The sequence below is a fragment of the Nyctibius grandis genome, chromosome 8, assembly GCF_013368605.1.
Source record: "Nyctibius grandis isolate bNycGra1 chromosome 8, bNycGra1.pri, whole genome shotgun sequence".
In the NCBI taxonomy this organism is placed as follows: Eukaryota; Metazoa; Chordata; class Aves; order Nyctibiiformes; family Nyctibiidae; genus Nyctibius; species Nyctibius grandis.
This window is the reverse complement of record NC_090665.1, coordinates 33,327,600-33,355,075: the sequence shown is the minus strand read 5'-3', so window position 1 is coordinate 33,355,075 and position 27,476 is coordinate 33,327,600. Positions and strand designations below refer to the sequence as shown.

The window sequence follows — 27,476 nt, the reverse complement described above, 5'->3', positions numbered from 1 at the left end:
TTATTCTTGCGTACCATATTTATTCACTCTTAAGTGGAAAAAAACTGAGAAGTCATAATGGATTTGACTAATTACCATACATACTGTCTATATTCCCTGTTGCAATAATTTCATCTGAGAAAGAAAAATGTACATTTTAAAAGAACAGTTTATAAATTCATTTTATAAACAGAATTCCAATAAACTTGTGAAAGTTAGAAGGAAAGGTTTTTCAAGACTTATCTCGTGTTTTCTGAAGTAAAACACTTAACGTAAAGCACACCTGACATCTGACTTCCATATACCTCAGAGGTTTTCTATGTAGTCTTCACTAAAGTGTACTTACTAAATGTTTCACAGCACCAGAGCATGAGTTCCTCCATCAGCTTGAAAACCTGTGAACTAGATACTCACTGTAAACAAAAGTGTCCTTCATAAAAAGGACAGTTCAAATACAGAAAAGAAGAGGGCATTAGCAGTCAAGTTTCTTTGGGAGATAGTACATTGCATTTGGTTCTGACTTTCTTATAAACAGCAGCAGATGCAAAGCATGGTAATCATTTCAATTATTTGAAGCTCTTCAGTTTTAAGAGCATTTGCAAAAATAGGTTGAATTATAACAAACTGATATTTGCATAATTAATTTTGAAACAAAGCATTTTGTTAGTGATATGCATTAAGAGCTGAAATATATTAAGACAAGCTATTCTGTTTGTCAGCTTGTCAGATATGTGTGCTGAAGCTTCCCCTTCTAATTACAAGATGTTTAGTACACCACGACAGATATTTTAAAATTAATACAGAAGCTGGAATGTTTCTTCAGTTGTAGCACACTACATCTGAGAAGATTACCATGACAAAACATGAAAAGGAAAGAGGACTGAACGCAATGATTTATAGACGTTCTAATTTTTCACTTAGAAATTCTTCCACACTATCTGTATTCCACTTGAGGATGCTCAGTTCTTCTGCAATGTTCCCACTGTCGTCCAGCAGCTTTAGTACAGGGTCAGAACCACGCACATACTGCAGGGGGGGAAAAAAAAAAAAAAGTCAGTTACCTTGGGCTGGGAAATGCATTCTCCATATTAACACTCCTCCTCCTCCAATTGATTTAAATCAGTTAAAAGATGTCAAAGCAAAAATAGTAAAAAGTCAAAAAAAGTGACACCATGAAGTATGAACACTTAAGAACAGAGCACTAAATTAAATCAGATTATTCTGGGCAAACTTTGGCAATACAATTTGTGCTAAGAAAGTCAGCCTAAGCTTTGACTTTTTAAAGCTTAGAATTCTTGAAAAACAGACAAGCTTAGTTGTTCCTGACAATGCTCAATGCTATAAATATTCCAGTGCCATGTATTTTGTTCTGATTTTATGAATTTCATTACTAGAGTGTTTAACAACAATGTATTCTACTTTTCTTGAAGAAAACAGATCTATAAAAGTCAAATTAAGCGTATGAGATCAGTCTTTCAGCTTGTTCTCCCCTATGATGCTACCCCTCTCCTCCAGTATTTTTTCACCTACTGTCCAGATTCAGAGGAGAAGTAGATGTTCCAGGCTAGAGTTTGTGTGCAGGTATGTATGCAAAGGAAGAACTGCTAAGAGGGGAGACACCGTATTGAAGCTTTAAAGACAGAGAGATACTGTAGGTTGCACACTCCACCAGCAGCAGTTGGCCAGTGTTTGTAGCTCTGGATTAGATGCTTTCCTGCCTAGTCCTAAGGAATGACGGTGGGAGGAAAGAAGGAAGCATAAGGGACAAAGAGGCCTCATTTCACAGGATATTTAAACACATTAAGAGCAGTAAATGTTTATCTTGAGATCCAGAACAGAGTTACTTGCCTTAAGTAAAACAAGTAGGAAACAGCTTCAGTTCAGACTTCTGACTTGCATTTAATGTCAAAGAGAGGAAAGGGGAGGAACAAGTCAAATGAAGGAGGTGTGTGTGTGAGAAACATCTATTGTTCTCCATGGCCCACTACACAAGCTAACGCATGTGCAGGGGAGCACTGCCATAAGCCTAGCTTTGAAAGATGGTATTCTTCAACTGTTTTAAGTTACCAAAGCTGGATTTTTAAATCAAACAGCTGAATGATTTTTCTCATATAATCAATAGCTGTTTTAACATGTTAGAAATTTCTGGTCACTTTAACAGCTCAAAGTTCTACTACCAATGTCTAACGTAATCACATTCTTTCCTCCTGTGTTGTATCTGTGCCTACTAGGCTTTGCTGGTAACGTAATACTTTAATGCTTCTGAGGACTCACTAAGTCACAAAATATGTAATGCAAATAAAAGCTTTTAACAGTATTAGAAGGCTCTAACTATTTAAGTTTACAGAAAGATTTCCCCAGCAGTATTTTACTTTACCCTACTGAGCTAACCTAGTTGGTTTCACTTAATGAAGCTAGTGGCATCTCTAATCCATTTTCCAAAAGTCTTGTAAAATAAATACCAGATCCATTTGCACTAATTTTTTTCTGGTAGTGCTCTGTACCAATTGTAGTCTAGACTGCTTTGATGTTCAATACAGCTACAAAGTTTAAAATAAAAATGAAACAGTCAGACATGCAGAAGGAGATAAAGCTTTTGAAAGAAATTGGAGCACACAGAGACACGAATGCACGAGACGGAGGAAATCTGTTTTAGATGGAATCTGCTGCTCAGAAGACAAATCACTTATTGCAGCCATGCATAGCTATGAAGTGATTCCAGATGGTGCCGTTTGGTGAATAGAAATGGGAGCACAAGATGTGAGAATCAAGATGTATATCTGTGAATTACACTGGAAGTTCACACAGGATTTTAAGAGAAGGTGAAGTCTTACACTAGATCTTGAAGCCAAATAATTGTTTGATGTTAAGGCAGTGCAGCTTATGCAGCTTTGCATATATACAAGTCGTAAGAAACACCATTCAGTATATACATTTCCATAAAGCTGGATGTTTGAAGACTATATAGAAAAACAGAATCATAGAACATAGCAAGGAAATTCTTAGAGGGAGGAGAAAAATCTGAGAATCACTGGATGTTTGGAAAGGGCAGCTCCATCAGAAAATGAGGGGAGAACAGAACAGAAGAAAAGGAAACTATGGCAGAATAAGCCTGAGTAAATCCAAGGTATCCACAGAGTAAGGACTGAATGCAAGCATTCCTCATATTCTTTTGCCATCTGCTATTACTTATGGGTTCCAATACATTTTTTTCTTGTCTTAAAAAGAAACAACAAGAAAACTTCCCAAAACCCCAACAACAACAAAGACCTGGTACCAAACAGTTACTGCGCAATAACCCAATTAATATTAGCAGCAGGAACTTGTAAAGATTTATACAGGCAATGCAAATATGTGTCCTCCGCTAAAGGATTACTTGATCAGCAAATAAGGAACAATCAACAGTAGGACTATCTCCACCAAGTTTAATTCTTCCTAACATACCAAATAAAAAAGTCAGGTTACTACTCACCTTGATTTGCAGTCCTCTGAAGAGTTTTGGCTTATCGCTCCTGACAAAAGCTACGGTTTGGAGAAAAGAAAGAAAGAAAATCAAACTCTTCTCCACTTGCATAAAGGACATTTACATTCAAGCTAGCATTCCCTGAACTATTTCTTTTGGAATGATGCTTTAGAAGGTATTTTAATGTTAGAATTCTTAATATCCTCACAAAATTAATAACACTAAACCTATTATGCCTAAGGAACACCTTATTTTTGCTAGTATTCCAAACAAGCTTCATATCTGCTTTGATTTTCTTCAAACACTAGTGCAACTGTCTAAGTCAGTTTATCTGCATGTACAACTGACAGTCTTCAGTAGACTGGCCCATATGCTGCTGCGATACGCAAATGTGAGGAAAAGCGTTAGAGTGATCAAAATCTGGCTGAAAATATGCTTTGTGAGGGAGGCTAAATACAAGACGCATCCCATCAGCATGCTCCACACAAGCTGCAGCAGTGCGGCTGAAAGAGCACAGAGGAAACTGTGGGTAGAGGTGTTATTCTTGCAAACCAGACAGACAATCTTGTCTTGCAGAGGTATCTGAGATTGCATGTCAAAAAACAGCACAAAAATAAGAACAGAAAACAAGAAGAGAAGCTGGTATCTCCTCTTCCCTTGACACTCCTGAAGGCAGTCAGCTTTAAGATGGACTCTATGGTGGTCTGTCATGTAGCTACACGGAGAGAAGTTCAGGTCTGAGGTGGGCTGCTGCTGAACAATTCTTCACTTGAAGCGCTAGTCAGCAAACAGCAAGCATTAACAGCACCATAGTCCCCGTAACCCTACAGCACAACCCAGGCCTTGTGTTAACATTAACTTTAAAAAGAAAAGACGACATGAACTATTTCAGGACAAAGTGTGAGCGTAATCCCCTACTTCCAAATACTTCAGCCTCCTGAATGCCTGAGTTCTAAAAGTATGTAAAATTTATTTAGAAAATAGCATAGTCTTCATTCCTCCTTCTTACATTCAGGTTATGCTAAAGGCTGAATTTAGTATCTGTACTGCCATTAAGTGGATTCAGGACACTCCTGTAGTATGTCAGTAGAGTCTCCCCAAGGATGAGCCCTGTCAGTATGGACCGACTCTTACAGAGATACTAGCTGCATGTTAAAGCTGCTTTTTCAAGGTTAGACAACAATAAATCTCTCACAAATTGCAGTGCATCCAGCTGCTGCATGGAGATGAGTGCAACCTGAGGACTAATGTTTCATACTGCCTCACAAAGTGTAGTGCTTTCCTCAGTAATTGTAAAGATGTCCCCTGGCATCTTTACACCTATCTTCATATTACCATAGATAGTCACCTTAACACTTTCTCAGTATGTATATACAGAGTGGCATTTATTTTCTTCCCTCTTCCACTGTGCTCCCGGTACAGAGCAAAATCATACACTCTGCCTGCTGCACCAACCACTGCACAGTATAAACAAGTTGAAAAGATACCAATGGCCCATGAGCTGCCAGACACACTAGACCCTGAAGAAAATAAGGCTTGTTTTCATTCTTTCTACAGAACTATACACTAATGTTGTATTGTAAGCTGTACTTGTATAACAATTTCAAATAGCACTGAATAACCAGTACTTGCCCACATACTGCAATTCAATTCTGATTTAAACTCAGACAATTTTCAACATCAGTGTTTCCCATGTCCTTGTGACCTGTTAATTGTCATGGCTGTCATCAACAGTAACATGCAAAAAAGTGGCAAAGATGTTTCTCGTTCTTTAAGTCCACAGCACGTTGAACTATTTCATGGGGAATTTTCTCCACATTTTTCCCAATTTAAATCTAAAGCTGAAATCAGTCTCTGGAGCTTTGTATGAAAAGGAGGCTGTAAGAAGCAGTCAGTACAGTGAGTAACTTTAATCGCAAAACTTAAAGAAAAACGGTAAAAGAGCATAGTAAAATGGATAAAGTTTCAGAAGCAAATCTGAACTGTGGAACTCCATTGTATTAAAGAATAGCCTTTGGGGGTTAACTCAGGTTACAGCACTTTAAGCTTGTAACAGGTGGAGAATTTGTTACTTGAGTGACAGATGAAAGCTCATTTGGACATGAGTGGCTGTTCTCTGGCTGCAGAGAACAAACCTGGACTGAACAAGCTTGCATAAAATGGGAATAAGGTGGAAGAAGAAAGTATTCTATAGGCAGTATTACATTTTGTCCCTTCAAAAGTAGCTATTACACACTTCTATCAATGTCAAATGTCTAAATCCTCTGCAAGCTGAAGCACTACAGAACATTTTTCCTGATATTTTAGACAGCTGGAACAAAATTGGTTTCTGTTAATGGCATATTTATTTCTAATGCTGATCACAGGGACCTTCTGTATTAGTCACTTGAATTTGCAATGCAACAAAAAAACATTCACTGTACAAATAACTTAATTTGTATGTTCTCAATTTTGGGAGCTAAAGTGAGAAACTAATACACTGACATGCATTAAAAATACAGATTAGCCCATCAAACACTTTTTTCTTTTCACAAAATCATGCCCTAAGTTGAATAAACAGTCTTTGAATGGAATTGATGGTGTTAGGCAGTCAGATGCAGCTACAGTGCACATTTTGGGACAAGTGGCTGTGGTGCACATGCTCCACCTTCAACACTGCCCCAACTGTTTCTCCTTTATACCCTGACATCAACATTGTTGCTTCCTATGATCTTATGTCTGAAGGCTACTTGCACACCTTTACATCACTATTTAATAGTTTGAGGTTGAATAGTGGTAGTCAGCGACAGGACGAGGGGCAACAGGCACAAACTGAAACATGGGAAGTTCCATCTAAATATGCGAAAAAACTTCTTTGAGGGTGGCAGAGCACTGGAACAGGCTGCCCAGGGAGGCTGTGGAGTCTCCTTCTCTGGAGATATTCAAAACCCACCCGGACACAACCCTGTGCAACATGCTCTAGGTGAACGTGCTTTGGCAGGGGGTTGGACTAGATGATCTCCAGAGGTCCCTTCCAACCTTAACCATTCTGTGATTCTGTGAATACTAAAATCCTACCTCTCTCCCCATTTTCCTTTCCCTGTAGCAGCTTTAGAAATTACACACTGCAGAGAAACAAGCATTTTTATAATCCAACATGGGTGAGCGAGGAAGGCATTTTCCACTTTGACTTCCATAAGATGAACTCTGAGCCTGGTGCCATGACACTATGTTTCAGTGAATTAAACACCAGACCAGAAGTCAGAGCTGTTCTACTGCCAGCTTTGCAACTGTCCTTTCATATAACGTTAAGAAAATCACTTCACCTTAATGCTCTTATAAAACATGTGCAATACCAAAGCATACGCTTTCCCTTTGAAGGCAACCCTGAGGTGAGCCTACTGAGCAGGCTTGATTGCCATGCAATCAACTACAACTAAAAGGTCAGAGAAAAGGATCAGGTGTGTATGGGCATTTTAAAGCCTGCCCAGTGCCAAACTGTTTTGTGAAGAGAGGTAATACTGAATGGTGCTTTTAAAGACCTAAGAGCAGCCTCTGCCTATGAACGCAGTAGACAGAGAAACTCACTGCTATCCTGGTAATGTCACTTTGTTTTGATATATAACACCTCTTTGTTTTGAGAAAGGCCGTGAAAACCAGTCTGTTGGAATTAAAGACTAGAGTCCTAACCAGAGATTACTAAGGAATTGAAGAATCACTCATGCCCAAACAGCAAGTCTATGTATATGTATGCACACACCTGTGCTATTCTCTGAGGTACAGTGGAATATACCATGAGAAAACTTCCTGACCCAAAATGGACATGACGCCACATCTCTCCATGTAGAGTTGCAGATCTATATGCTAGCCATAACTCCTGTGTAAGCATTAAGGGCATGATCCAGACTACCAAGGCTATCGACATTCAGGAATATTCACATGATTTAGATTCCTGCTTTAGGAGCAAAGATGTTCTGCTTGATCTGTAACTGAAAAAATACAAAATGATGTTGAGAAAAAATTAAACTTATCTCTTAATACTTCAATGAAAGCCAGTATACAATGGCAGTAAAATATCACACTAGTTTTAAAACTACTATGCACACAGACAAGCATTTTTAACCTTGTCTGTCTCTACACACATCAGAAGGATTATAATGGCCTCAAATCAAAGGCCTGGAGGAGATTAAAAAACCTTACTGTCTCTATTATTTCAGATTTTAATGGCAGAAAAGCACAAGTCAGAACTAGTCAAATCTTCAGCACAAGGTTGGCAGTAAGTTTTTACTGCACAATTTTTCCTCCTGGTGAGCTACAGCATGTCTTCTAGCACAAATCTGATGTGATTAAGTATCTGCCAGTAATGGGAAGTCCACTTGTTCAAACTTCTAATCCTTTTGTTATTTAAAAAGCTGTGCTTTTAGTTTAGATTTATTCCATTGCTTACTGTTGTAACACTTATGAGGACTATGTATGCCTATGGGGATTCACCCAGTTTTTTAAACTGGACATACCCTTCTCAGTTTATGCTATTTTTGTAGTAAAGAGAGCCCTTTAGCTTCTTCTAAACTCTTGATGCTGTGTACAGATACACAGCTTCATATTACAGATAAGTCTCATCAAAAATGCTGATTGTGCACTGAAAAGCAACAGCATACTTTTTTGATGAAGGTGACTATCCCTCCTGTCCCTCAGTATTACACTAAAAGAGCCCATGATCAGGGCAAAGAACTGTTAGTGCTCTGAGGGCAACATCAGAAAGGAATGCTTCCATCATCATTCATGAGTAAGGAGGAATGTTTCAAAATGAATATAAAGGATGATCTATTTTTAGAGAAATATTTAAAGTCTTTTTGTGATGCATTTAAATGTTTCATACATTGAATTAGCAATAGGAAGTACATGAGTTATTACTATCTTTCAAAAGACATTTTATCAGATAGTAGCATGGTACTTCATGCAACTCAATGCAGCATATATAACTGATTTTTAAAACTCAAAAGTAAGAAAGACTAAAGGTATACAAAATATGTTATAGGACATAACTGAAGTGATTTAGTACTAACACACAAGAGGATGATTAAAGTACATCTAAGATTATCTATAAATAGTTGTTCTGAGTTAATTTCAATATACAGAAAGTAAATGTAATATTACTCGGCATAAACCAATGAAATACGGGGTGGCTTGCTTAACTTGGCCCCAAATTATTACACACAAGCAGTTTGAAAGTAAAAAAAAAATTTACTAGAAACACAAGTTTGTCCAGAATGTCACAGATTTGTACATAAAAAAAAAAAGGCAAAAAGGACTTGACCGTTTTGTACCCAAAATGAACTCGAATGCAACTATGGTTTTATTGAGGCATTGATAATTATCAAGTGTTAAACCTTGATATTTTATGAAGACAGGAAAACCCAACATTTAATTGTGTCACAAATATCTAAACATTGCTAAGACAACTGGCAATATTTGCTAAAAATATGAATGTGTACATTACTGTGAATACAGGCAAACCAAAAGCATTAATTTCTTTTTTCCTCAGACTCTTAAGAATTTGCTTTGGGGACAAATACATGCTCTGCAGTTCTGAAGATCACATGAGCCTGCTTCAAAAAGATACCATGAGAGCCTAGCAAAACAGAACTATAGCAGACATCAAGCGCTCATTTACATTTTAATGGCTATAGCTCTTTACCTTTTGGGGACCTCAGTTTGAGATAAGAATTTAGATTTAAGAATTCATATGGCACATTAATAACTACTATTTGTAGTCTATCAATCAAGTTACAATGCAGTTGTTCATGATTATATACAAAGCACTTACATGCTTTCAAAAGCAAATCCAAGACAGAGCTCTGATTGAGCCTGAAGAAAAAACTTCACAAAGAACCAGACAGGGTACTTTGTAGCAGCAGTAGGGCAAGAGACATTTCTAAATCTGAAAAGAAGTATTGTTTTAGTTTGTGTATCATCTGTTTCCAAAAGATTATGATAAAACGACACGTCTCCCATTACAATATCCTACATTTTGAAGATCATATCAAAGAAGGTAGATTTAGATTAGATATTATGAAGAAACTCCTTACTGTGAGGGTGGTGAGGCACTGGAACAGGTTGCCCAGAGAAGCTGTGGATGCCCCCTCCCTGGAAGTGTTCAAGGCCAGGTTGGATGCAGTTTTGAGCAACCTGGTCTAGTGGAAGGTGTCCCTGCCCATGGCAGGGGGGTTGGAACTACATAATATTTAACATCCCTTCCAACCCAAACCTCTACGATTTCTTAACAAGAGTTTTACTAACATTTCTACCAATGCAAGATTTAAGGTTAATATAACTTCCTAACTTTCTTTAACCAGTATTTAAGAGTTACAGATTAAAATAACCAGGAAATAAGTGATCTTACCTAAAAACAGAATCCCATAACAAATTACATTTTAGCAGCTAAAAGAATTCCCCCTCACACTTGCACAACTTGGGCAATAGAGTCCTTACTGACTCTGAAGTCAGAGGATCTAATGTAGTTGTATACTGTGTGAGTTCAAGGATTAAGGACCTTGTTTCTGTAACAGATCTACTGGGAGCACATCCATTTCTTAACTAAGAAAGTCACACAGGGAGAGGTGAGATTTATTCTATGAATGAACAAAAAGAATACAGAGAAATATGAAAGAAATGTTCAATGAAAAACGCCAGCCTAATTCAGTTTTTGTTAAACTAACTGGAAAGAATGTAGGAGTCTAGACACTGTGATCTCCTATCTCATCAAGAACAGAACACGTCTGCCACTGAAAAGTCAACTTAAAACAAATATGCTAGATTAATCACTGACCCAGCTAATTTATTATTCTATTTCAGAGCCTTAGTTTTATGGATGTCAGCCAAAAACTGCCACATTTTCTGTGTTATATGGTATCATAAGATATCGCTTCATCTGTGAATCTTGTCACTTACGTTTTCAATGTTCTACTTTGGAGTGCTTTTAAATTATAAATATTTAAGAACAGTTTTCTACAGAACAATTTCAAAATATATGTAATATAGAAATTAATTTTACAGTACAGCATTTATAGTGGAGCAATTTATTTTTAAGGGCAACTTAACAAGAAAAATATTTCAGTACTGAACTTGCTAAAGAGACTTACGGAAATGTGGTCTGTTACCTGACTTATTAAAAGAAGCTGTATTTGAAAAACATAATAGACATCCTTGGCCATATTCACAAAAGCATTTAGTAGTTATGATATTACAAAGAGTAACATTCAGTTTAAGATTGAGATAATCTTGCTGACGACTAGATTTTTTTCATCACTTGTCACTTCTTTGCTTTACCAGTATCTATAAATATATTCCGTATGTAACGAGTCTTACATTTCAGGCACACAGGTGTATTCAGCAACTATTTGTAGCCAAAAATTATATAACCAGTAATTTTGATAGAAATTTTGATACAGGACCATAGAATATTGCATTTGGTAACCACAAGCAACACAAAGCTTTTTCCAACTGTGTAAGCTCCTTACTATGTAACTTTTACAAACCTTTATTAATTCAACAGATTTTAATCCTTAACTATTTTAAGATGTGAATCTCATTATAAAAAAAACACTGTTCATCCTTTGGCCAAATAAAATATAATCCAGAAGTAGTCCATGACAAATTAAGTCTGTGGGAGTAAGCCAAGTGACAGAACAATTTACACAGGTACTTAAAGGTGAAGACTTCACGGTCAGATACAGAAGTAACATATACTAATCCAAGTAATTCTAGCACATACACAGTCCTGCAATTAGAGGTGCTATTTTACGTATATTCTGAAAAAAAAAAAAAAACAAACCCAAACAAAATCCTAGCAGAAGTTATGGGAAAGGAATCAGAGTTATTTGCAATGAAACATTGCCAATGACAGGCTACACAGTTCAATGAAGCCTACAAAGACAATGCTTCAAAAGCAGCAGCATGACCTTCAGGCAACCTAACTTCCATAGAGAACATCCAAGTGAAAAGTTGAAATAAAAACACTTCTTGAATGTTAATGTCTTAAGATGGAGACATTAAATAGTGTTTCTGGTAGAAGTTAAAATCAAGGGGAAAATCTAAGTAAAAGTATTCTGAGATTAGTACTAATGTGAGGACAAATACCAGCTAATATGCTCTTAAAATTTATCCCATCTTCCAACCTGTTCTAATACCCTAGCAGTAAATTTGGTCAAGTTAAATTTAGATTCTGTAACTGCAGAAATTGATGATGAAAAGGCAAAAAGAGATTTTTAAGTGCACTAGTCAGTCCTTTTTTTCTTCTTACTGTACTCAAAAAAAGTGGTAGTCAAAACAGAGAACCTACTGAAAAACCACTGAAATTTATTCAGTCATTTTAAAAAGCAAGCTATATGATTAATGCAATATAAATCCGTGAGCAGGGTTAGATAACCAAGGATTGAAAGGAAAAAAAATTTTATAATTTTCAAGTTTTTCCTTTTGTATTGTAAGCTTTTGAAACATGTTTCATGGTGTGCACACAGCTGAAATTGAGGGCCATTCCCTTTTAGGACCTACACATGAAGATAACTGAGGAAATAAGGCAAGCTGGAGTTAGGCTAATAGGTTGACCTTTTCCTTCAAACCTATAGCTCACAAAAGCACTTAACTGCTACAGATTCACAACCGTAAAGAAGCTGAGTGAATGGGCAACAACAGTTGGGCATGTTTTTATGTCTGCTAAATTTGAGTGGTCATGGAAATAATATGGACTCCTGTGCTAACAAAGTTAATCTCCTCACGCCCCTGTAGTAGGACAAGTCATTTAAACAATTCTTGTTTTGGCATTTTAAACAGTGGAAAAGAGAAAATAGCTTTGCTCTGGTCTTGCAGTCAGTCAAGTAACTTAACTTTGTGTGCGCAGAGGTGGCAGGAGAGGGTCTAAAGCAGCAGAACTTATGTTAATTGTAACCTGTATTGAAATCCTTTTTTTCACTTGTCAGTCAGCCTTCAAACAGGGAGGTATTAATGCTGGCCATGGCAGATGGAGACATGCTGTTTGTGCAATTTTATGTCTAAAGCTAGATTAGTCTTTCTTCTCTAAGTCCAAAGTACAATATTAGGATCTTCATTACAGAAAAAAAAAAAAGTACTGCTATCACCTAAATTCTTCCTCCATTTTTGAGAAAATTCCAGTTTGAAATTTCTCACAGATGTTTTTCCTGCAGCTTCCTCCCACCACGCACTGATGGCACTGATTTTCCTTTTACACTACTCTATTCCATTCACTTCGGTTGACTGTCATTATCCACTGACAAAACAATTACACTGCAGGATCTGTGAAGAGAAAGTAGTTCCATAAGCACACAATATAATGTCATCTATCAGTTACTGAAGACCAGTACCATGAGTCTCAGGTTAATGCAACTTTCCTGATATAATATACAAAATTTATGACTACTTGTAGCAGTACTTTTGTCATTCAGCTGTGACAGTATTTCGTATTTGAAAGAACAATAGTGGCTTTACTCACCCTGGACTTGAGGGAACCTTCCCAATTTTCATCCACATACCTCTAGGACAGCTCCTGCATAAAGCTGTAATAATAAACAGAAGCTGTTAATGGTGTCAAAAATCTAAATTACTAGTTTATTTATGGTGTGTTATCTGTTGAACTATTTTTCTTTGAGGCAATAATAAGCTATTGTGTTGATGGTAACTACAGACAAATAAGATCCTAAATAGAATCGCAATTCCAGATCTGTCTCTGATTTATGCAACAACTGACTGTTCACTCAAGGCACATGATGATTTCCATTCATTTTATTAAAAATATAAAAACAGGAAAAAGAAGATCATTTGAGATATGCTGTTTGTAGAAGCAAAGCTTCATTTTAAAAAAACCCCGCAACTGGACACGTTACAATAGGAATTATGGACTAGGAATAGGAAAACTTATTTCTTCCGCCCCAAAGATGCTAAGAAAAGTCTCATTAAGTGAAGTTTTAGTTTCCATTTGAAACCTAGCTTGGACTTTGGACTTCGCATTTGGGCTAACTATTAGTAGTTTATCGTAATTAATTGTGATTGAAGAAGGAGGACAGATCACAATAACAGGACTTAGCTGAAGTAAAATATACAGGCTGGGCTAACTTTGGTGCTTGCACTTAGATGTCAATCACTTCTGTCAGCTATGCAAGATACTCAGATTCAATGTTCTTAAAATAAAAGTTCATTTCAATTTTATGTAGTATCTAAATAAAAAACCTATTGATCTTGTATACTGTCACATGTTTTTAAACTTTTTTTTGGTTTTTTTTTTAGCAACATGCAAATGATTCTATAGTTTGCTGAATCTTAAATAAAAATTAAAAACAGATTTTTCCAGCTACTAAAATAGAACTTCATACTGTAAAGTTAGGCATTTTAATCTTACACAGTTGTCAATCCTGTATACCAAATCACATCCTTCTCACCCTGAAACCCCACCATTTACAGAGAAGCTGACAAAATGAGCTTCAGTTAAAAATTTTTAATTCAATTCATTACCTTCCATAAACAATTAAGACCTTTGCTGTCATTTTCTTTTATAGACAGTGTTTTCATAACAAATGTGCAAGTCAGGACATGGAAAAATACCACCTTACTAAAATAAAGTAAATTCACACTTCACTTAAAATATGAACTGTGAATACATGTAATTAAAAATAATTCTTCACTACGAAATTTAATGAGTATAACCCCTCTGAAAAAGGAGTGACAAGTCATAAAAGCAAACCACACAAGATACAATAGAAATGTCAAAGACAACTTTATTAACACTTCATCACCTATCTATGTAGGCATTATGGACAGCCAGGAATACATCTTCATTTCAGAATATGAATCTTCTAAATTCAGATCCAACTCAATATTTGCCTAAATATTATGAATGAGAACATAAGAAATACTCTAATCATTTGCAGGGAAGTTACAACTGCTTTCCTGACATGAACTAATCAGTAATCATTACTTCCACAGGAAACAGAACTAAAAATGTTACATTGCATTATCTATTCAGAACAGCATCTCAGAAATTTGCTTAACTACATTTGCATTTTCAACTAGACATTAGATTTAAGATAAAAACTAAGATTTGACTGTTAAAACCCAGAACTGCTATGGAACAGTAATCGAGAGATCAAAAATACCACATTTTTTCGAAGCTTTTTTTCACTGTCCAAATAAAGATTTTAATTCAAAAAAGGCACTGATAAACAGCTCAGATACTAGCTTGCATAAGTAAAGTTCCTCTGGACTTAAAACATGAAGTAATTACAAAGATGGAGGAAATATGGAATAGTGAGATTATAAACTTCACTTATGTTGTCTCCATTCCTTAGTCTTTAAAAACATTCAACAACAATTATATCAGCAAACCTAGATTTAGATATTAGTGTATTAGTGAGTGTGCAAACTAAACATTTATACTGGTTCTCTGATACTGACAGTTATCTGCATTTTTCTATTAAGAAGTTAGTATAAAGAAGCAGCCAAAGGAATAAATAGCCGTTTTCTATCTAGCTAACCGATTATTTGATGTATGCATATAAAGAACTAAGTACACACAAATTTAAGACAACAGTACAATGAGAAATTTTCAATTCTCATTACTGCAAATAATTCTTACAGTTTATTTCTCCCTTTCAAACAAGGATTTGAACATTCCAACGATATGGAACAAGATCGCTGTAGGAATCTAAAATATGTAAGACATCTTGTAATTACAAACTACTCTCAAATTCTAACTCCTAGCCAATATCTGATAGAAGTAAAGTTTAACAAAGAAAACAGCTCAATCGTTAATGTCTATATTTTGAGCTTATAACTCTGCCATAACTGAAGCCCAACTGTGCTGGTACAAAAAAGTTCAGATTCATGCTGGGACAAACAGCTGCTCTCTAGATGGCTAGACAAGAAAAAAAAGAAAAATCTATTGGCTTCATTTATAACTCTAAACAAAGGTGTCTTTTGCAAGAAACACAGGTTTATTTGCATAATTTAGCCCATAACAAAAGCATACTTGTTAATATCTACTGCTACTACCATCCCATCATGTCCAGAGCAGATGTCCTCCAAACTTCCTTGTGAAGGCATTTACTGTGTTCAAATATTACTAAGAATGACATGTATCACTCAGCATGAAGGCACACAAACATGACAAGTCAGTTCATTACACAATGCTTAACTCATAAGTTAGTTAATTTTAAAATAATGCTTCTCTTGTTTTAGTGCTCACGAAAGTAACTTTAGTACAAGCAATGAAATACTCTCTAAACTATTACTAGTGTCCATTTTAACATCCACAACAAGTGCTGTTACGATTTCCAGGCTGATTCATGTCTGCATCTATAAAAATAACTTAGCTTTTTTTTAAAAACATTCTAATAGTATGCGTTCTAAGGGTACTGTGACAAAATCTGAACTTTTCCCTTATCTTTTACAAAGCATCAACTTGAGTTAAATTTCATTCAAATGCTTTTTGTAAGCACCCGAATGTCTTGTAATAGTTCACACTGATGTAATGAAGATGGCTCTTCACAACCGAGAGGAGGAAAACCACACTATCAGTCACATCTGCTTTAATGATGAAGGAAAGTGGTAATTAGAATACACCACCAATTACATAAGAATAGTGTTAGATAAAACAGATTTTGGTGCAAGTTTCTTAGGCTTTTTCCTAAATTCTTACAACTTCCAATTCATTTGTTACTTTTGCTGGAAAATTAGATTAGTTAAAATAAAAGAATATACACTGAGATATGAAGTATAAAATATTTTCTCTTCTATGGGGGCGGAGAATGCAGGGTATTTGTATGGACAAAAGTTTTCAAGATCACTCTTGTCTTCCCCTTTCCTGGAGACAGAAAATGGGCAAGAATCTGTGGGTTAACAGACAGCAGTCAGAAAGCCTCACTGCCAGGAACATTATGAATTACTGTTCTGTAATGCAGAAAGCCAATAAAGTCATTGCTACACACACACATCATTCAGAACTGATGTCATCAGTAAATTTAGCAACAAAGAAACTGCTCCCATTCAAACTCATTATCCTGTGAAGGGAGATGCCTCACTCTTAAGAGTTTGGAAACAAAGAGTCAGTCAAATAAGAGTTATTGCAATTAGTGCTGTTCCTGTGATTAGCGCTATGTATTACAGGGAAACTCCTCTGAACAAAGCTGAAGCAGAATCTAAGCTCCTATTTATTTGCAGGGAAGGAAATTCCAACTGAATATAAGGGTGGCAAAAAAAGTCACAATGAGGGTGTTTAAGCACTGAAATAATTCACTACAAAAGGTTGTAGAATCTGTATCTTTGGAAATCTTCAGAACTTTGAGTAGGAGATCAAACTTTTTTATTCTGTATGTACGTAACATAGTTGTGCATTACTATTACAATCTTCAGTATATAGAAAATATGTCATCCATCTAAGTGTATTATTTTTGGTGTTAAACAATCTCCTCCTTGCAGTATTATGTAAACATTTTTGCTCTTTAAATCCAACAACCACCAAAAAGCTCCAAAACAACTTCAGCTCCTGGCAGACTATTTTTTAACTTTGTTCTCTGAAATGGTTTGGTGCAAGGTCATGTGAGCAAGAGATCTGGCCCAAGGGAGAGAGGGAAAATGCAGAAGCTGAGCAGCTATCAACTTTAGACCTCTGGAGCTGTAGCACGGATTAGGTGGTGTGAATGCCCAATTTATTTGGGTGGGGGTAGGGGACAAAGTGGAATAGACGAGAATGGTGGCAGAAAAAGGGCTCCTATGTACAGGCTCTCACTTGAACCTAGTGAGCAGAATTATGTAAGCTAAAAAGTAGAGACAAAGTTAACAGTTTAAGCTCCAATTCTGGAATCTACTGTCCAATTAACTTCTCTAACCCTCTACTCAACTCTAGAAGTAGAATCCCTGAACATCTCTTACTCTCCAGAATCTGTGCTTTTATTAAAAAAGAAAGCATCTTACAACAGTTGCAAAGAAAACATCGAGAATGGAACTCATCAACTATTTATTTGACTTGTTGCATTTAAGTAACTTGGAGACTTTGTACTTTTTGAAGTTGCTTCAACAAATGTAGAGTCAAATGCCAGTATTTTATCTAGATGTCTATTGAGATGAAGGAGGTCAGACTTAATTAGCTCAACCTATTCCCTTCACCTGCACAGATGCACATCAATAACATTTAGCAAATTCACATTTATAATTTCCCTAACCTTTTATTTTTCACTGATAAGACTAGAAAGAGGTCTTCCATAAGTAAGGCTTGCCCTACTACAGACAGATAATGTATTTTATCTGACAGAGATGAGCCTTTGGTGAATCTGATCCAAACAAAAGATGGTAAATTTCTGTCTCAGGCATTGACTAGCTAGCTACATCTTCCTTATCTAGGACTACTGTTTGTCAACATTAATTTTCATTGCTGATAACATCATGTACAGAAGGAAGGGAAAGAGGGTACATGGCAAAGTTCTTGAGAAAGACATCCACTTCAGTACATTTTTAGTACAAGGATGGCTGTGCATAATATCTGAAGCAACAGTACTCTGATAAGAGACTTTCTCAATTAGAGAGAACACAATCATCTCAATTCCCCAACTTCCCTATCAATATTCCCCATAAAATTATTCCTCTGTGAACTGTATGGGACACTTTTTAGTTAAAAGCAACCTTTGAAGGGTGATAATTTGACATATTAGCCTTAATTACAGAGTTCTGATTATTTACTTGAGTGTTAAATAAAATATGCTGTCATTGAATTATGCTATTTTTAAAAGGTACACTTGGTAAAAACAATAAACATGAACCATTTTTATGTAGCATGTTAGAATTAAGAAGTACAGCTATGTAAAAGCACAATTTGATTTTTACAAAGCAGACAAAGGACTTCATAGAACACATCAAAAGACAGAAAAAGCTGGGGTTTTTGAGAAACAACTACAAGTAAACTAAAATTCTAATTAATTTATACAAGTATTGATATGACTTAGACTTACATTACACCATTGAGATGTCAATGAATTCTAAGTAGTTCTATTTTTACCCAAGTTAAAAGCCAAGAGATGAGACTGCTTCATTGGAACTATTCATATTAAGAGCCTCTGGCAGAACAAGCAGGCAGCCAACAGTAATTTTTGAGTGTAGCACTTTAATTAGTGAAATGAAAAGAAAAAACCCTGAAAAATGAAACTAAATTGGGTCACACAAAAGTAGCCTAAAGCATTAAAAGCATTTCAAGTTATTCTAGTTTCAGTAATTATTGTGAATTTTGTAAACCATTTTGAGTTTTAAAAAGTAAGTCTGAACAAGAATGTCACATTATTCCTCCTTGTAATTCATAACAGCACATTTATAAGGTCTGTACATGTAAAGAGGTGGCGTTTTAAGAGAGCTTTATATTTGATTTTTTATTAAAAGTAGCAGTCATAATTACAGTGGACATGTTTACTACTAATATAACACTAAATATTTATTTCATTTCCAGGAGGAGTCTAACACTAACTCCACCCAAAGAACTGGTTTTAAGTTACAGTCAAACTACATTATAAGGAGAATATAAGCATTATCCATTAAGATGAAAACAACCCGTTCTGAGGAACGGTTTCTGCATACATGCTCATCTCCTACCCTGTAATGTTTAAAGGCCTGAGTGACAATTTTGTTGTGAGTGACAGATAAGGTAGACTACAGAAAACTTAATTTGTATAGGCATATTTTTTACCTTTCAGTGAAAGTAAGAGTCATCTTTTCTTCAAAACAGACCAAGCTGAACACTAGCAGCTACTTGTTACATGGGCTAAATAGGCATAATTCACTCTTCTTTTGCATATCATCCCTCACCTTTGTATTTTTCAGCCACAAAAGTGTCTCATAAATTGTGAGATCCTATGCAGAAACAGGTGGCTGACGTGGAAGGAGTCGTCACAGCCCAGGCTTCACTTTCAACAGACTAGAAATTCTGTGGTTTCGCAGTGTTGAAACACGCTGAATCATTCATGTCTTAAAATGACTTCCCACAATTTTAAGTACTTGCAAGGAAAAGAATCTCAGCTTGATGCAGCAAAAACATGGTATGATCTTTCTGCAGAAATGCCAAAGAACCTGGTTAAGTACAGCACCAGGTACAAGGCAGCAACTAGAGAACAGGTCTGCAACATGCCTAGCTGCCACATGTTTTGATGAATCCAACTGCAATGAAGACATGCTTATCTGACTGGCTGGTGGAAATCTGTAACAGAACTCTAGGAAAGGTTCCTTTGCTGTGCTTTGACTTTTCTCCCCATTTTCCAGACTGTTTTAGTACGCATTCTTAGGATTTTCTCCCCAGTTGGTTCTCTGTTTTCAGCATTTTTCAAAATGTTGAGAAAACACAATACTTAAAGGTCACTAAATACCATTATTTTCTAAGTCTCATCCATTCTGTTTGACTGCAGCTAATGAGGTTATGTCCGTAGACTTGCGTTAACTTTCATCCAGCAGTCATAAATACCGAAAATAATTTTAGGTTCAGGTAGGACGTAGAATGGGAGTCTGAATGTAAAGCAACCTTAAGATGGGCTTTAAGATATTTTGGTAAAAGTAATAGCCAAAGTATAAGCTGCCCACATTTATTTCAGGTTAATATTTCACAATCCTTTCATGTCAAAATGAAAGGAAACATATTTACTCGTGTGGGAAGAACATCAAGTTGGAAACCTCCTCTCTTACAGCACAATAATCCATTTCAAGTTTCTGAAATATTTTAGTTATTTAGATTGTTACATCTAGTATATGTTTGGTGAAAAATAATTCTAGATTTCTCATTATCTTAGCAATGCAGTGGCCAGGTATTCCAATACATTATTAAACCATTCTTTGACAGCTTATCATTTTGACAACCATGAATATATGCACAAGGAAGTTGCTAAAAATCTCAGAATTTTAGATGTTTTTGCTTAAATTTGTAGAGCAGAGCAGTTATTACCCATCTCTGTGTAACTTTAAAAGTATGCATATAGACTTCTGTATTGTTTATGTTTGCCTTGTTTTACAGTAGAATCAAACTATTTAGAAATAGTGTATGATAGACACATGTGATGTTACCCATGACAACTTGCCATCTAAACCATCCATTTTCATGTCTCAAATTTCCTGGCCAAATTGTGCTTTCACATTATCTAATTCACCAAACACCATAACAACACAACATGACAAATACTTGACAACAGAAATTTAAAATACTGAAGTTCAACACATCTTAGTGAGCAAAATACACTTCAAAGCTCCATTTAGAAATATTGATGACTTTTAAGGGTTGTAGCAATACTGCACAGTGCAACTGTGAAATTTAATGTATTGCAAATCTCATCACAGAGTTGATTCTTAAAATCAATTTGGATTTTGACACGTATATATTGTTGAGATACATCTAAGATTATAATAGATAATTAATGGAATATGCTTATAGCTATGTCTGAAATGATCACACAGCATACGTGAAGCTGCAGATGGAGTACGGCTATTTTCAGCTACTGCAAAATATGGACAATCTCTCCTGCTACTACAATTTCACGCACAGTTAGCTTCACCTCCATTTCATCCTTCTATGTTTTACACACCAGCAGTACTCTGCATCTGACAGACTGAGGCTTAAAACTCACAGCTGTCTAAAGCAATACTGTTTAAGCTAGCTTCTGAATTAGTCTGAAAGTGAATACAAAGTCTCTAGAAGAGACAATAACCAAAATAATTTCTTCATTTTACCCACAGTACAATTATGAGGTAATTAAAGTATTTCACTGGACAGGTGTCAGCACCTACAAGAGCAAGAGTAAAGACTGGGTAACAAGAGTACCTCACAGCTATTTTCTGCAATGTCAATTCACAGAATACTGGACCAATAACAAGACCAGGATTAATAAATATCTTTCAAGGACATGAAACAGTTGAAATCTGTAAACATCTCATTTGAGGTTGCACTGATGCTATGCAGCACAAACTATTTTTAAAACTGGGCATATTTCACAGATCATTTGTGAAAAGTAGCAACGATACACAAAAATTCTCAGATACACATGCTATCACCTTACCTTTAATATTAAATTCTCATTTAAAACTCAGGCACAAGTCATGCAATAAACTGACTCTTGCTTTATCTATTTCTAACACTTGCCACAAGGAGAATTAACTTAAAATCCTGAAGTCTGTCCTGGAATTCTAATAGTTCGCAAGTCTGTCTGTAGCACAGACTACCAACATGCTGTGTCACATGATGGGAACAAGTATCTGCTCACATAATGAACAAGCCAGGTCATGTACTGGAATCATGGTTCAGAAAAATAAAAGATTCATGTACTTTGAGGATGGTCAAGCATGTAGTCAAAGCATTAGCAAAACCCAGAGCACCACTGCTCTGGAACTCAGCAACATATAAGGCTGCTGATCAGCAAGTCGGACATCTTGCATCCAGATGCAGGTTTTAAAAGCAAGATTAAAAAATTCTTCAAGCAAGAGAGTAAGGAAAAAACTTTTAAGACTTTCAACATCCATTCACTCTCAACTAGCAAATTTTCATTAGAAAGAAGGTTTCTATGGTAACCTGAAAAAAAAAAACCAACAGGAAAAGGGAAAAAAATATAGCAAAAGGTAGCATTCAGTTTTTCTATTCTGCATTCATATCATGAAAATAGTACTTTAGCAACAAGCTACTATAAATTAGATTGTTAAATTTTATGTAAGGGTAAAATCTTAAGCTCAATTACAGACACCTGTTACAACCAGCACTATGTGAAAACACAAGTCAATCCAAAATGCGATGATTCTGAATACAATCTGTTAAGATAATATTTGGTCATTTCTCCCAACACTAGCTTTCCACTGTCTAGTCTTCAAGTGAAGTTAGTCAGTACAAGCTTAAAAAAAAACAAAAATCAGCAAATCCAAAATACACATTTCCAAGCAGTGGTAACAGTATAAAAAAATTCCACCTTCTGAAACAGCATTCAAAAGAATATTAGAAACGATTCTATAATTTAGCACTCAACCGTATAACCATAATGTTAGAACAATCCAATATTTCTATACACACACACACAGTATGGTAAGTCTGCATTCAGACTGGATGTGAAAATGCTATCATAATCACTCCTATAATTCAAGTCAATACTTAACATGCTAGCTCCAAACCTTCAGTATCATTTGTATTAAATTTCTTCAAAAATGTCACAGAAGTAAGAAAAAAGAAAATAATAATCAAAATGTACATTGAATTGTGCCATAGCAGCAAATTGTTCATATTTACTGCAAAGCACAAGCAGAAAATGAAACTGGGTAAGCCAACACAAAGACTAAAAACCCAAGAATTTATAATCTACAATCTCCTGATTCCTATGAATATACAACAAATTCTGGTTCACTGTGAAGGGATTTGTCAAACAACCTTGAGTCCCTGTCCAGCCCTATGCTATTTGTTCTACTACATTCAACCTGACTAAAATAGAAAAAGTTTTGAGACTAAAAATATTTACAATGTAAAACCCTGACTACAAAATGGCATTTGATTAGTCTTACACAAGAAGTGTGATTATCCACATGGTAAAATCTAGGTCTGATTCGGGATAATCAGAAAAATATCTATTGATTTAAATGCTGCTGTTTGATCCAGTTTTTATTAATGCAGTGTTTACAATACAAACTAAGTTATGTCCTTGAGTAAGTTACTGATAAATTGATCAAGACAGGTTTTTTTCCCCCTCAGAAGTCACATTGACAGAAATGTTACATAACTCTAGTTTATTTTCCCAACAAATGACAACAGAAATTATCCTGCTCCACAAGTTCTTGTGCTACATCTTATGCACACTGAGGCAAAACTAAGAATATTACCTCAACAAATAAAAGCATCCACTCCTTACGTGAGGACAGGAAGCCTTGCTGGTGCCACCACAACTGTTAGTGGGTGTGGTACACAACAGCAGCACTGCTGGAGACCCTTTCCTATTTTTCCATTCCCTTTTAGTATATTTTATTAGATTTTATTCTGAAACTTTTCAGCTTTTGTGTGTGTGTGTATGTATATGTATAGATATGTGTGTGTGTGTGTGTGTGTATATATACATATATATATATATATATATGAAGTGGAGCATTTTCCAGAGACAAACTTTCCTTTATAAGATTCATATATCTAGCAAAAAAAAGTCTTAGATATCAAGTCGCATAAGGATTGTACTGAAATATTACTGCAAGCATTCTTTTGTCAGTATATGAAACAACACAGTGTACAGTCTTACCTCTTACCTTAATAATCTCTCAGTATTAAGGAACTACTCTTATTAATTCTCTGCAAATCTCAAACACTTGCTTCTTGATATTTAACATATTGTACCTAACAATAATCAGTGATTTTGTTAAAAATTATAGGCCGACTTTTTTTTTAATATTATGCTGAATTTAGTTGACAGGAGAAAACTACTAGATTTTGTCATTAATAACATATTGTCAGTTATTTAGCCATCTCCGAGCCATTAAAAGTAATTTCAGCATCTCTTCTTCTCCTTGAAATCTCTACTTTCCTGATAATTGATTGGTCTTCAATGTATTCTAGAATACTCATAAGCTACAACATATTTGAAAGCATGTATTCTTTTCAAGAATCTAAAAAATTCTTCCTGGCTGATGTACCTTAAGCAAGACAGATACTTACTACAGATAAAGGAAAGGTTTTGCCTTAGCCTAACTGATTGAAGCACAACATGGGCTCTGAGCAGGGTTATTCCCAATATTTCTAGCTTTTAGAACCTAGCTGTTCTCACCGCTGCAGAAGGGAGTTGAGCAGTCCCGCTTCTGTCAGGTTCGTGCTGCTTCAGAAGTAGACCTGACGGCTGCACCAGCCTTCTGTCCCTAGAGACTGAACTGAACTATCCTGTCCATTCCACCATGGGTCATGACCAAGCAACAGATGCGATCAAGAACACCAGTCTCTTTTTGCCTTCTTCAAATCCCATACTTCTTTCAATTTAAAGAAGCTGGACATAGCTCCCATTAATCACTTCACACTAGAGAAAGGCTGTCATAGAACCAAAGGTTCCTCCGCTCACACAGGGACATTATTTTAAAGCAGTATTGCAGGTCTGCAAATCTAGACCCTGTATATATTGGACTATCAAGAAATGTTGCATTTTCCTCTTGAAGATTATAATCCAGATTCTCACGTATTTTTAGAATGAAAAGTTTCATAAATATAACATAATGTGTTAAATTATTCCACAAAGGATTTGGCCCAAAACCCACCTTTCTGGTTTCCAATTGAGCTTCTTCTTGGCAGCACTGTCTGCAGAATGGATCCAACTGATTCAGATTGAACTGCCCAAGAAGGTTGCAAGAACTGCAAAGCAAGTTACTGGAGAAGCCCAGCTCTCTGCAAGCTTCTGATGACAACTGTGCTCCATATACACTTATCTGAAAAGCAATACAATGTTATGCTTTAATCTTAAATTAGTTGTTTAAAAAAGGAAGGCTTTAAATGCTTTAATGATCATGAAGAACAACTAAGTCTCTTGTGACCGTTTTACAGTAACACCTAACAGTCTGCCCATAAGTGCAAAACACCGCCTTATTTTGAGGAATGGTCTTAAATTAATAGCGAATTCTAGACACTCATAATATGGATATTTCATGGTAGGAGACCTGTCAAAATTAATTTATATACACTTCTGACAACTCTACTCTTTTCCTATTGCTAGCTCCAAATTAAGGAAAAAAACCAAACAAACGTAATGAACCAGCTGAAATGCACAAGGCAACAACTCTCTAAAGCCTGCTCTTACAAAACAATTTCAGTAAATTTCGTATCACCAAGAACACACTTGGAAAATAAGTATAACAGCTAAGCTTAGGAAAAGCACAACCAGGGAGTGATGTAACGGACCAAACTGCTCAAGAAGGCATACAAGTAGGATTTTAATTTCATGTCTGCATTAATGTTACAGGAAAAACGCATACTAAAAGTGGAAGTGTAGATAAAAACCTGCAATTCTGATTTACTAGTAATACATTAAAATAGGCAACTCAATTACATGGCTTCTGTGTTAACAGCAGTTCTGTTTTTAATGAGCAGTCAAAACAACCTTATTATCTATCCCAGCACTTAAATGATATTTGGTTTTTGTTTTCACATTCCCACTTCCCTACACAGGGATTTCTCACATCCTAGCTTAAAACCTTTCCTTCCAGCTGTGTGCTGGGCAGGGAAAAGCAAGAAAGGAAATTAAGAAAGGAGAGAAAGGAGAAAGTTTTCCCAGATGCTTCTCAGCCTGGGTGAAAGACCTCGGGCAAACTCCACCACATCTAAAACACCAACAAAACAATCAGCAAGCAGCTCTGTGTTCAGGGAAGAGTAAGAAGATACCAGCAAACTGGACCGGATAATAGCAGACCAAGATTCAGAAGAATTATGCTGGGCCAAACAGGCAAATAAAGTAGAAAAACTGAGTTTGTCCTTCAGCAAATCAGACTTCTCTTCATGTTTACCCATCATTTAATATATACAGCACACATGAGAAAAGTAGAGACAAAACCCATTTCCTCCCATGAAGTGGCCAACCTATAGCCAAAGAAAAGACACGTCACTGATGTGACAGATAGGAAATGTTACGGATTAGGAATTGGTAGAAAATACACATAGCAAGCTCAAAACAGCTTGAGAATAAAACCATAGGGAGGAGGGAAGGAAAAAAAAAATACAAACTGGCTCTCCCTAGCATTTTTCCTCAATTTTTAGTACCGTAACTATTGCACTATCCTGAAATAACAAGTATACTAATTATAATAAATATCTCTGTTTAAGATTAGAAAAGGACCCTCACATTTCAGAAGCTAACTTCCCATCAGAACAACATAACTTCAGCTACTTAGCTAGTGATATGTCTCATTTCAGCAGCATGCTCTCCTTTAAAGCTCTGACTACAATACATGTTACACAACTGCTTTGCTTTCATGTTAGATAATTTAATATTTTAATAAACTAAAGCAAATGCAGCATTGATAGAAATTGCTTTTAAAAGTACTTAATAGTTACTAGAGAAACATTTTAACAGGTCTTTCGTATAATCGCATGTGTCTGGAGCTCCGGTGGGCCAGACCTTTAAGTGCATCAGATGCAGTACAATAGACAAAGCTGACCTGTCTGGAAAACCTCGAGGGACAGCCTTTCACAGGACAACCTTCAGTTAAAAATCAAAAGCCACCTAGTTTCACCTCCCAAACCCATTCTTAACTTTGTTACTAAGGATAACCCAGCTCAGATTTATAACAACACACAAATCCCATTAAAAATGGCCAAGGAAGCAACTTGTTTCAAGAGTCACTGCAACACCGGCAGCGATCGCCACGTTTTCCGAGCTAACAGGGCTACCGGGGCCGAGGCGAGGGATAAGGCAGAGGGGTGTTCGGGTTTCACAACGCGGCTCTCGCAGTCTGGAGGTACGGAGGCAGAAGCAGAGAGCAGCTCCGACACAGAGAGCAAAAGAGGCAGCCACGGAGGCGGGAGAAGGACGAGGGCCGGGAAGAGGCCTCGGGGATGGGACGGACAGGGCAAGGCCTGCTGCCTCCGCCTCCTGCTATGGGACACGTCTCACTCCCGCCCCACCCCCCCCCCTTACACGCTCTCTCTCTCAGGAAATCGCAGTCGCACTCAGCCCCGAGCGCGAATAAACCGGAACAGCCTCTCACCGCCTGCAGCCCCACCAGCAGCCAAAACCAGCAACGCCTCAGGGCCGTTAGCTCGGCGGCCACCGCCATGTTGGTGCCGGAACGCTCCTGCCAGGGTCGCCGAAGGCCGCTGAAGGACCTCACCCATCGCGGATGCCCGACACACTGCCTGATGCGGGAGAGGATAGACTTGCTCCCAACCCCCGGCAGCACAAGCAGAAACAGCTCACTCAGAACTTCTGCGAGAAGTCTAGAGCAAAGCTATTCTAGTCTGTCCAAGTAGCACTTCGCGGCGAGGCTAGACAAGATGCCGTTCCCCAGCCTTGGTCAGGCATTGCGGGAACAACCCTGA

At 36.6% G+C, this 27,476-nt stretch overlaps 1 protein-coding gene across 1 annotated transcript; it reads right to left on the bottom strand.

The window, feature by feature from the left end:
- SELENOF (selenoprotein F) lies at positions 1-27,414 on the bottom strand. Its single transcript, XM_068406301.1, has 5 exons — positions 27,146-27,414; positions 24,707-24,874; positions 12,930-12,993; positions 3,452-3,501; positions 1-1,005 (listed from the first exon to the last, which is right to left on the bottom strand). Exons 1-5 carry the CDS (start codon positions 27,212-27,214, stop codon positions 874-876), a joined length of 483 nt encoding a protein of 160 aa, XP_068262402.1. The 5' UTR covers positions 27,215-27,414; the 3' UTR covers positions 1-873.
- Positions 27,415-27,476: the final 62 nt, after the last annotated feature.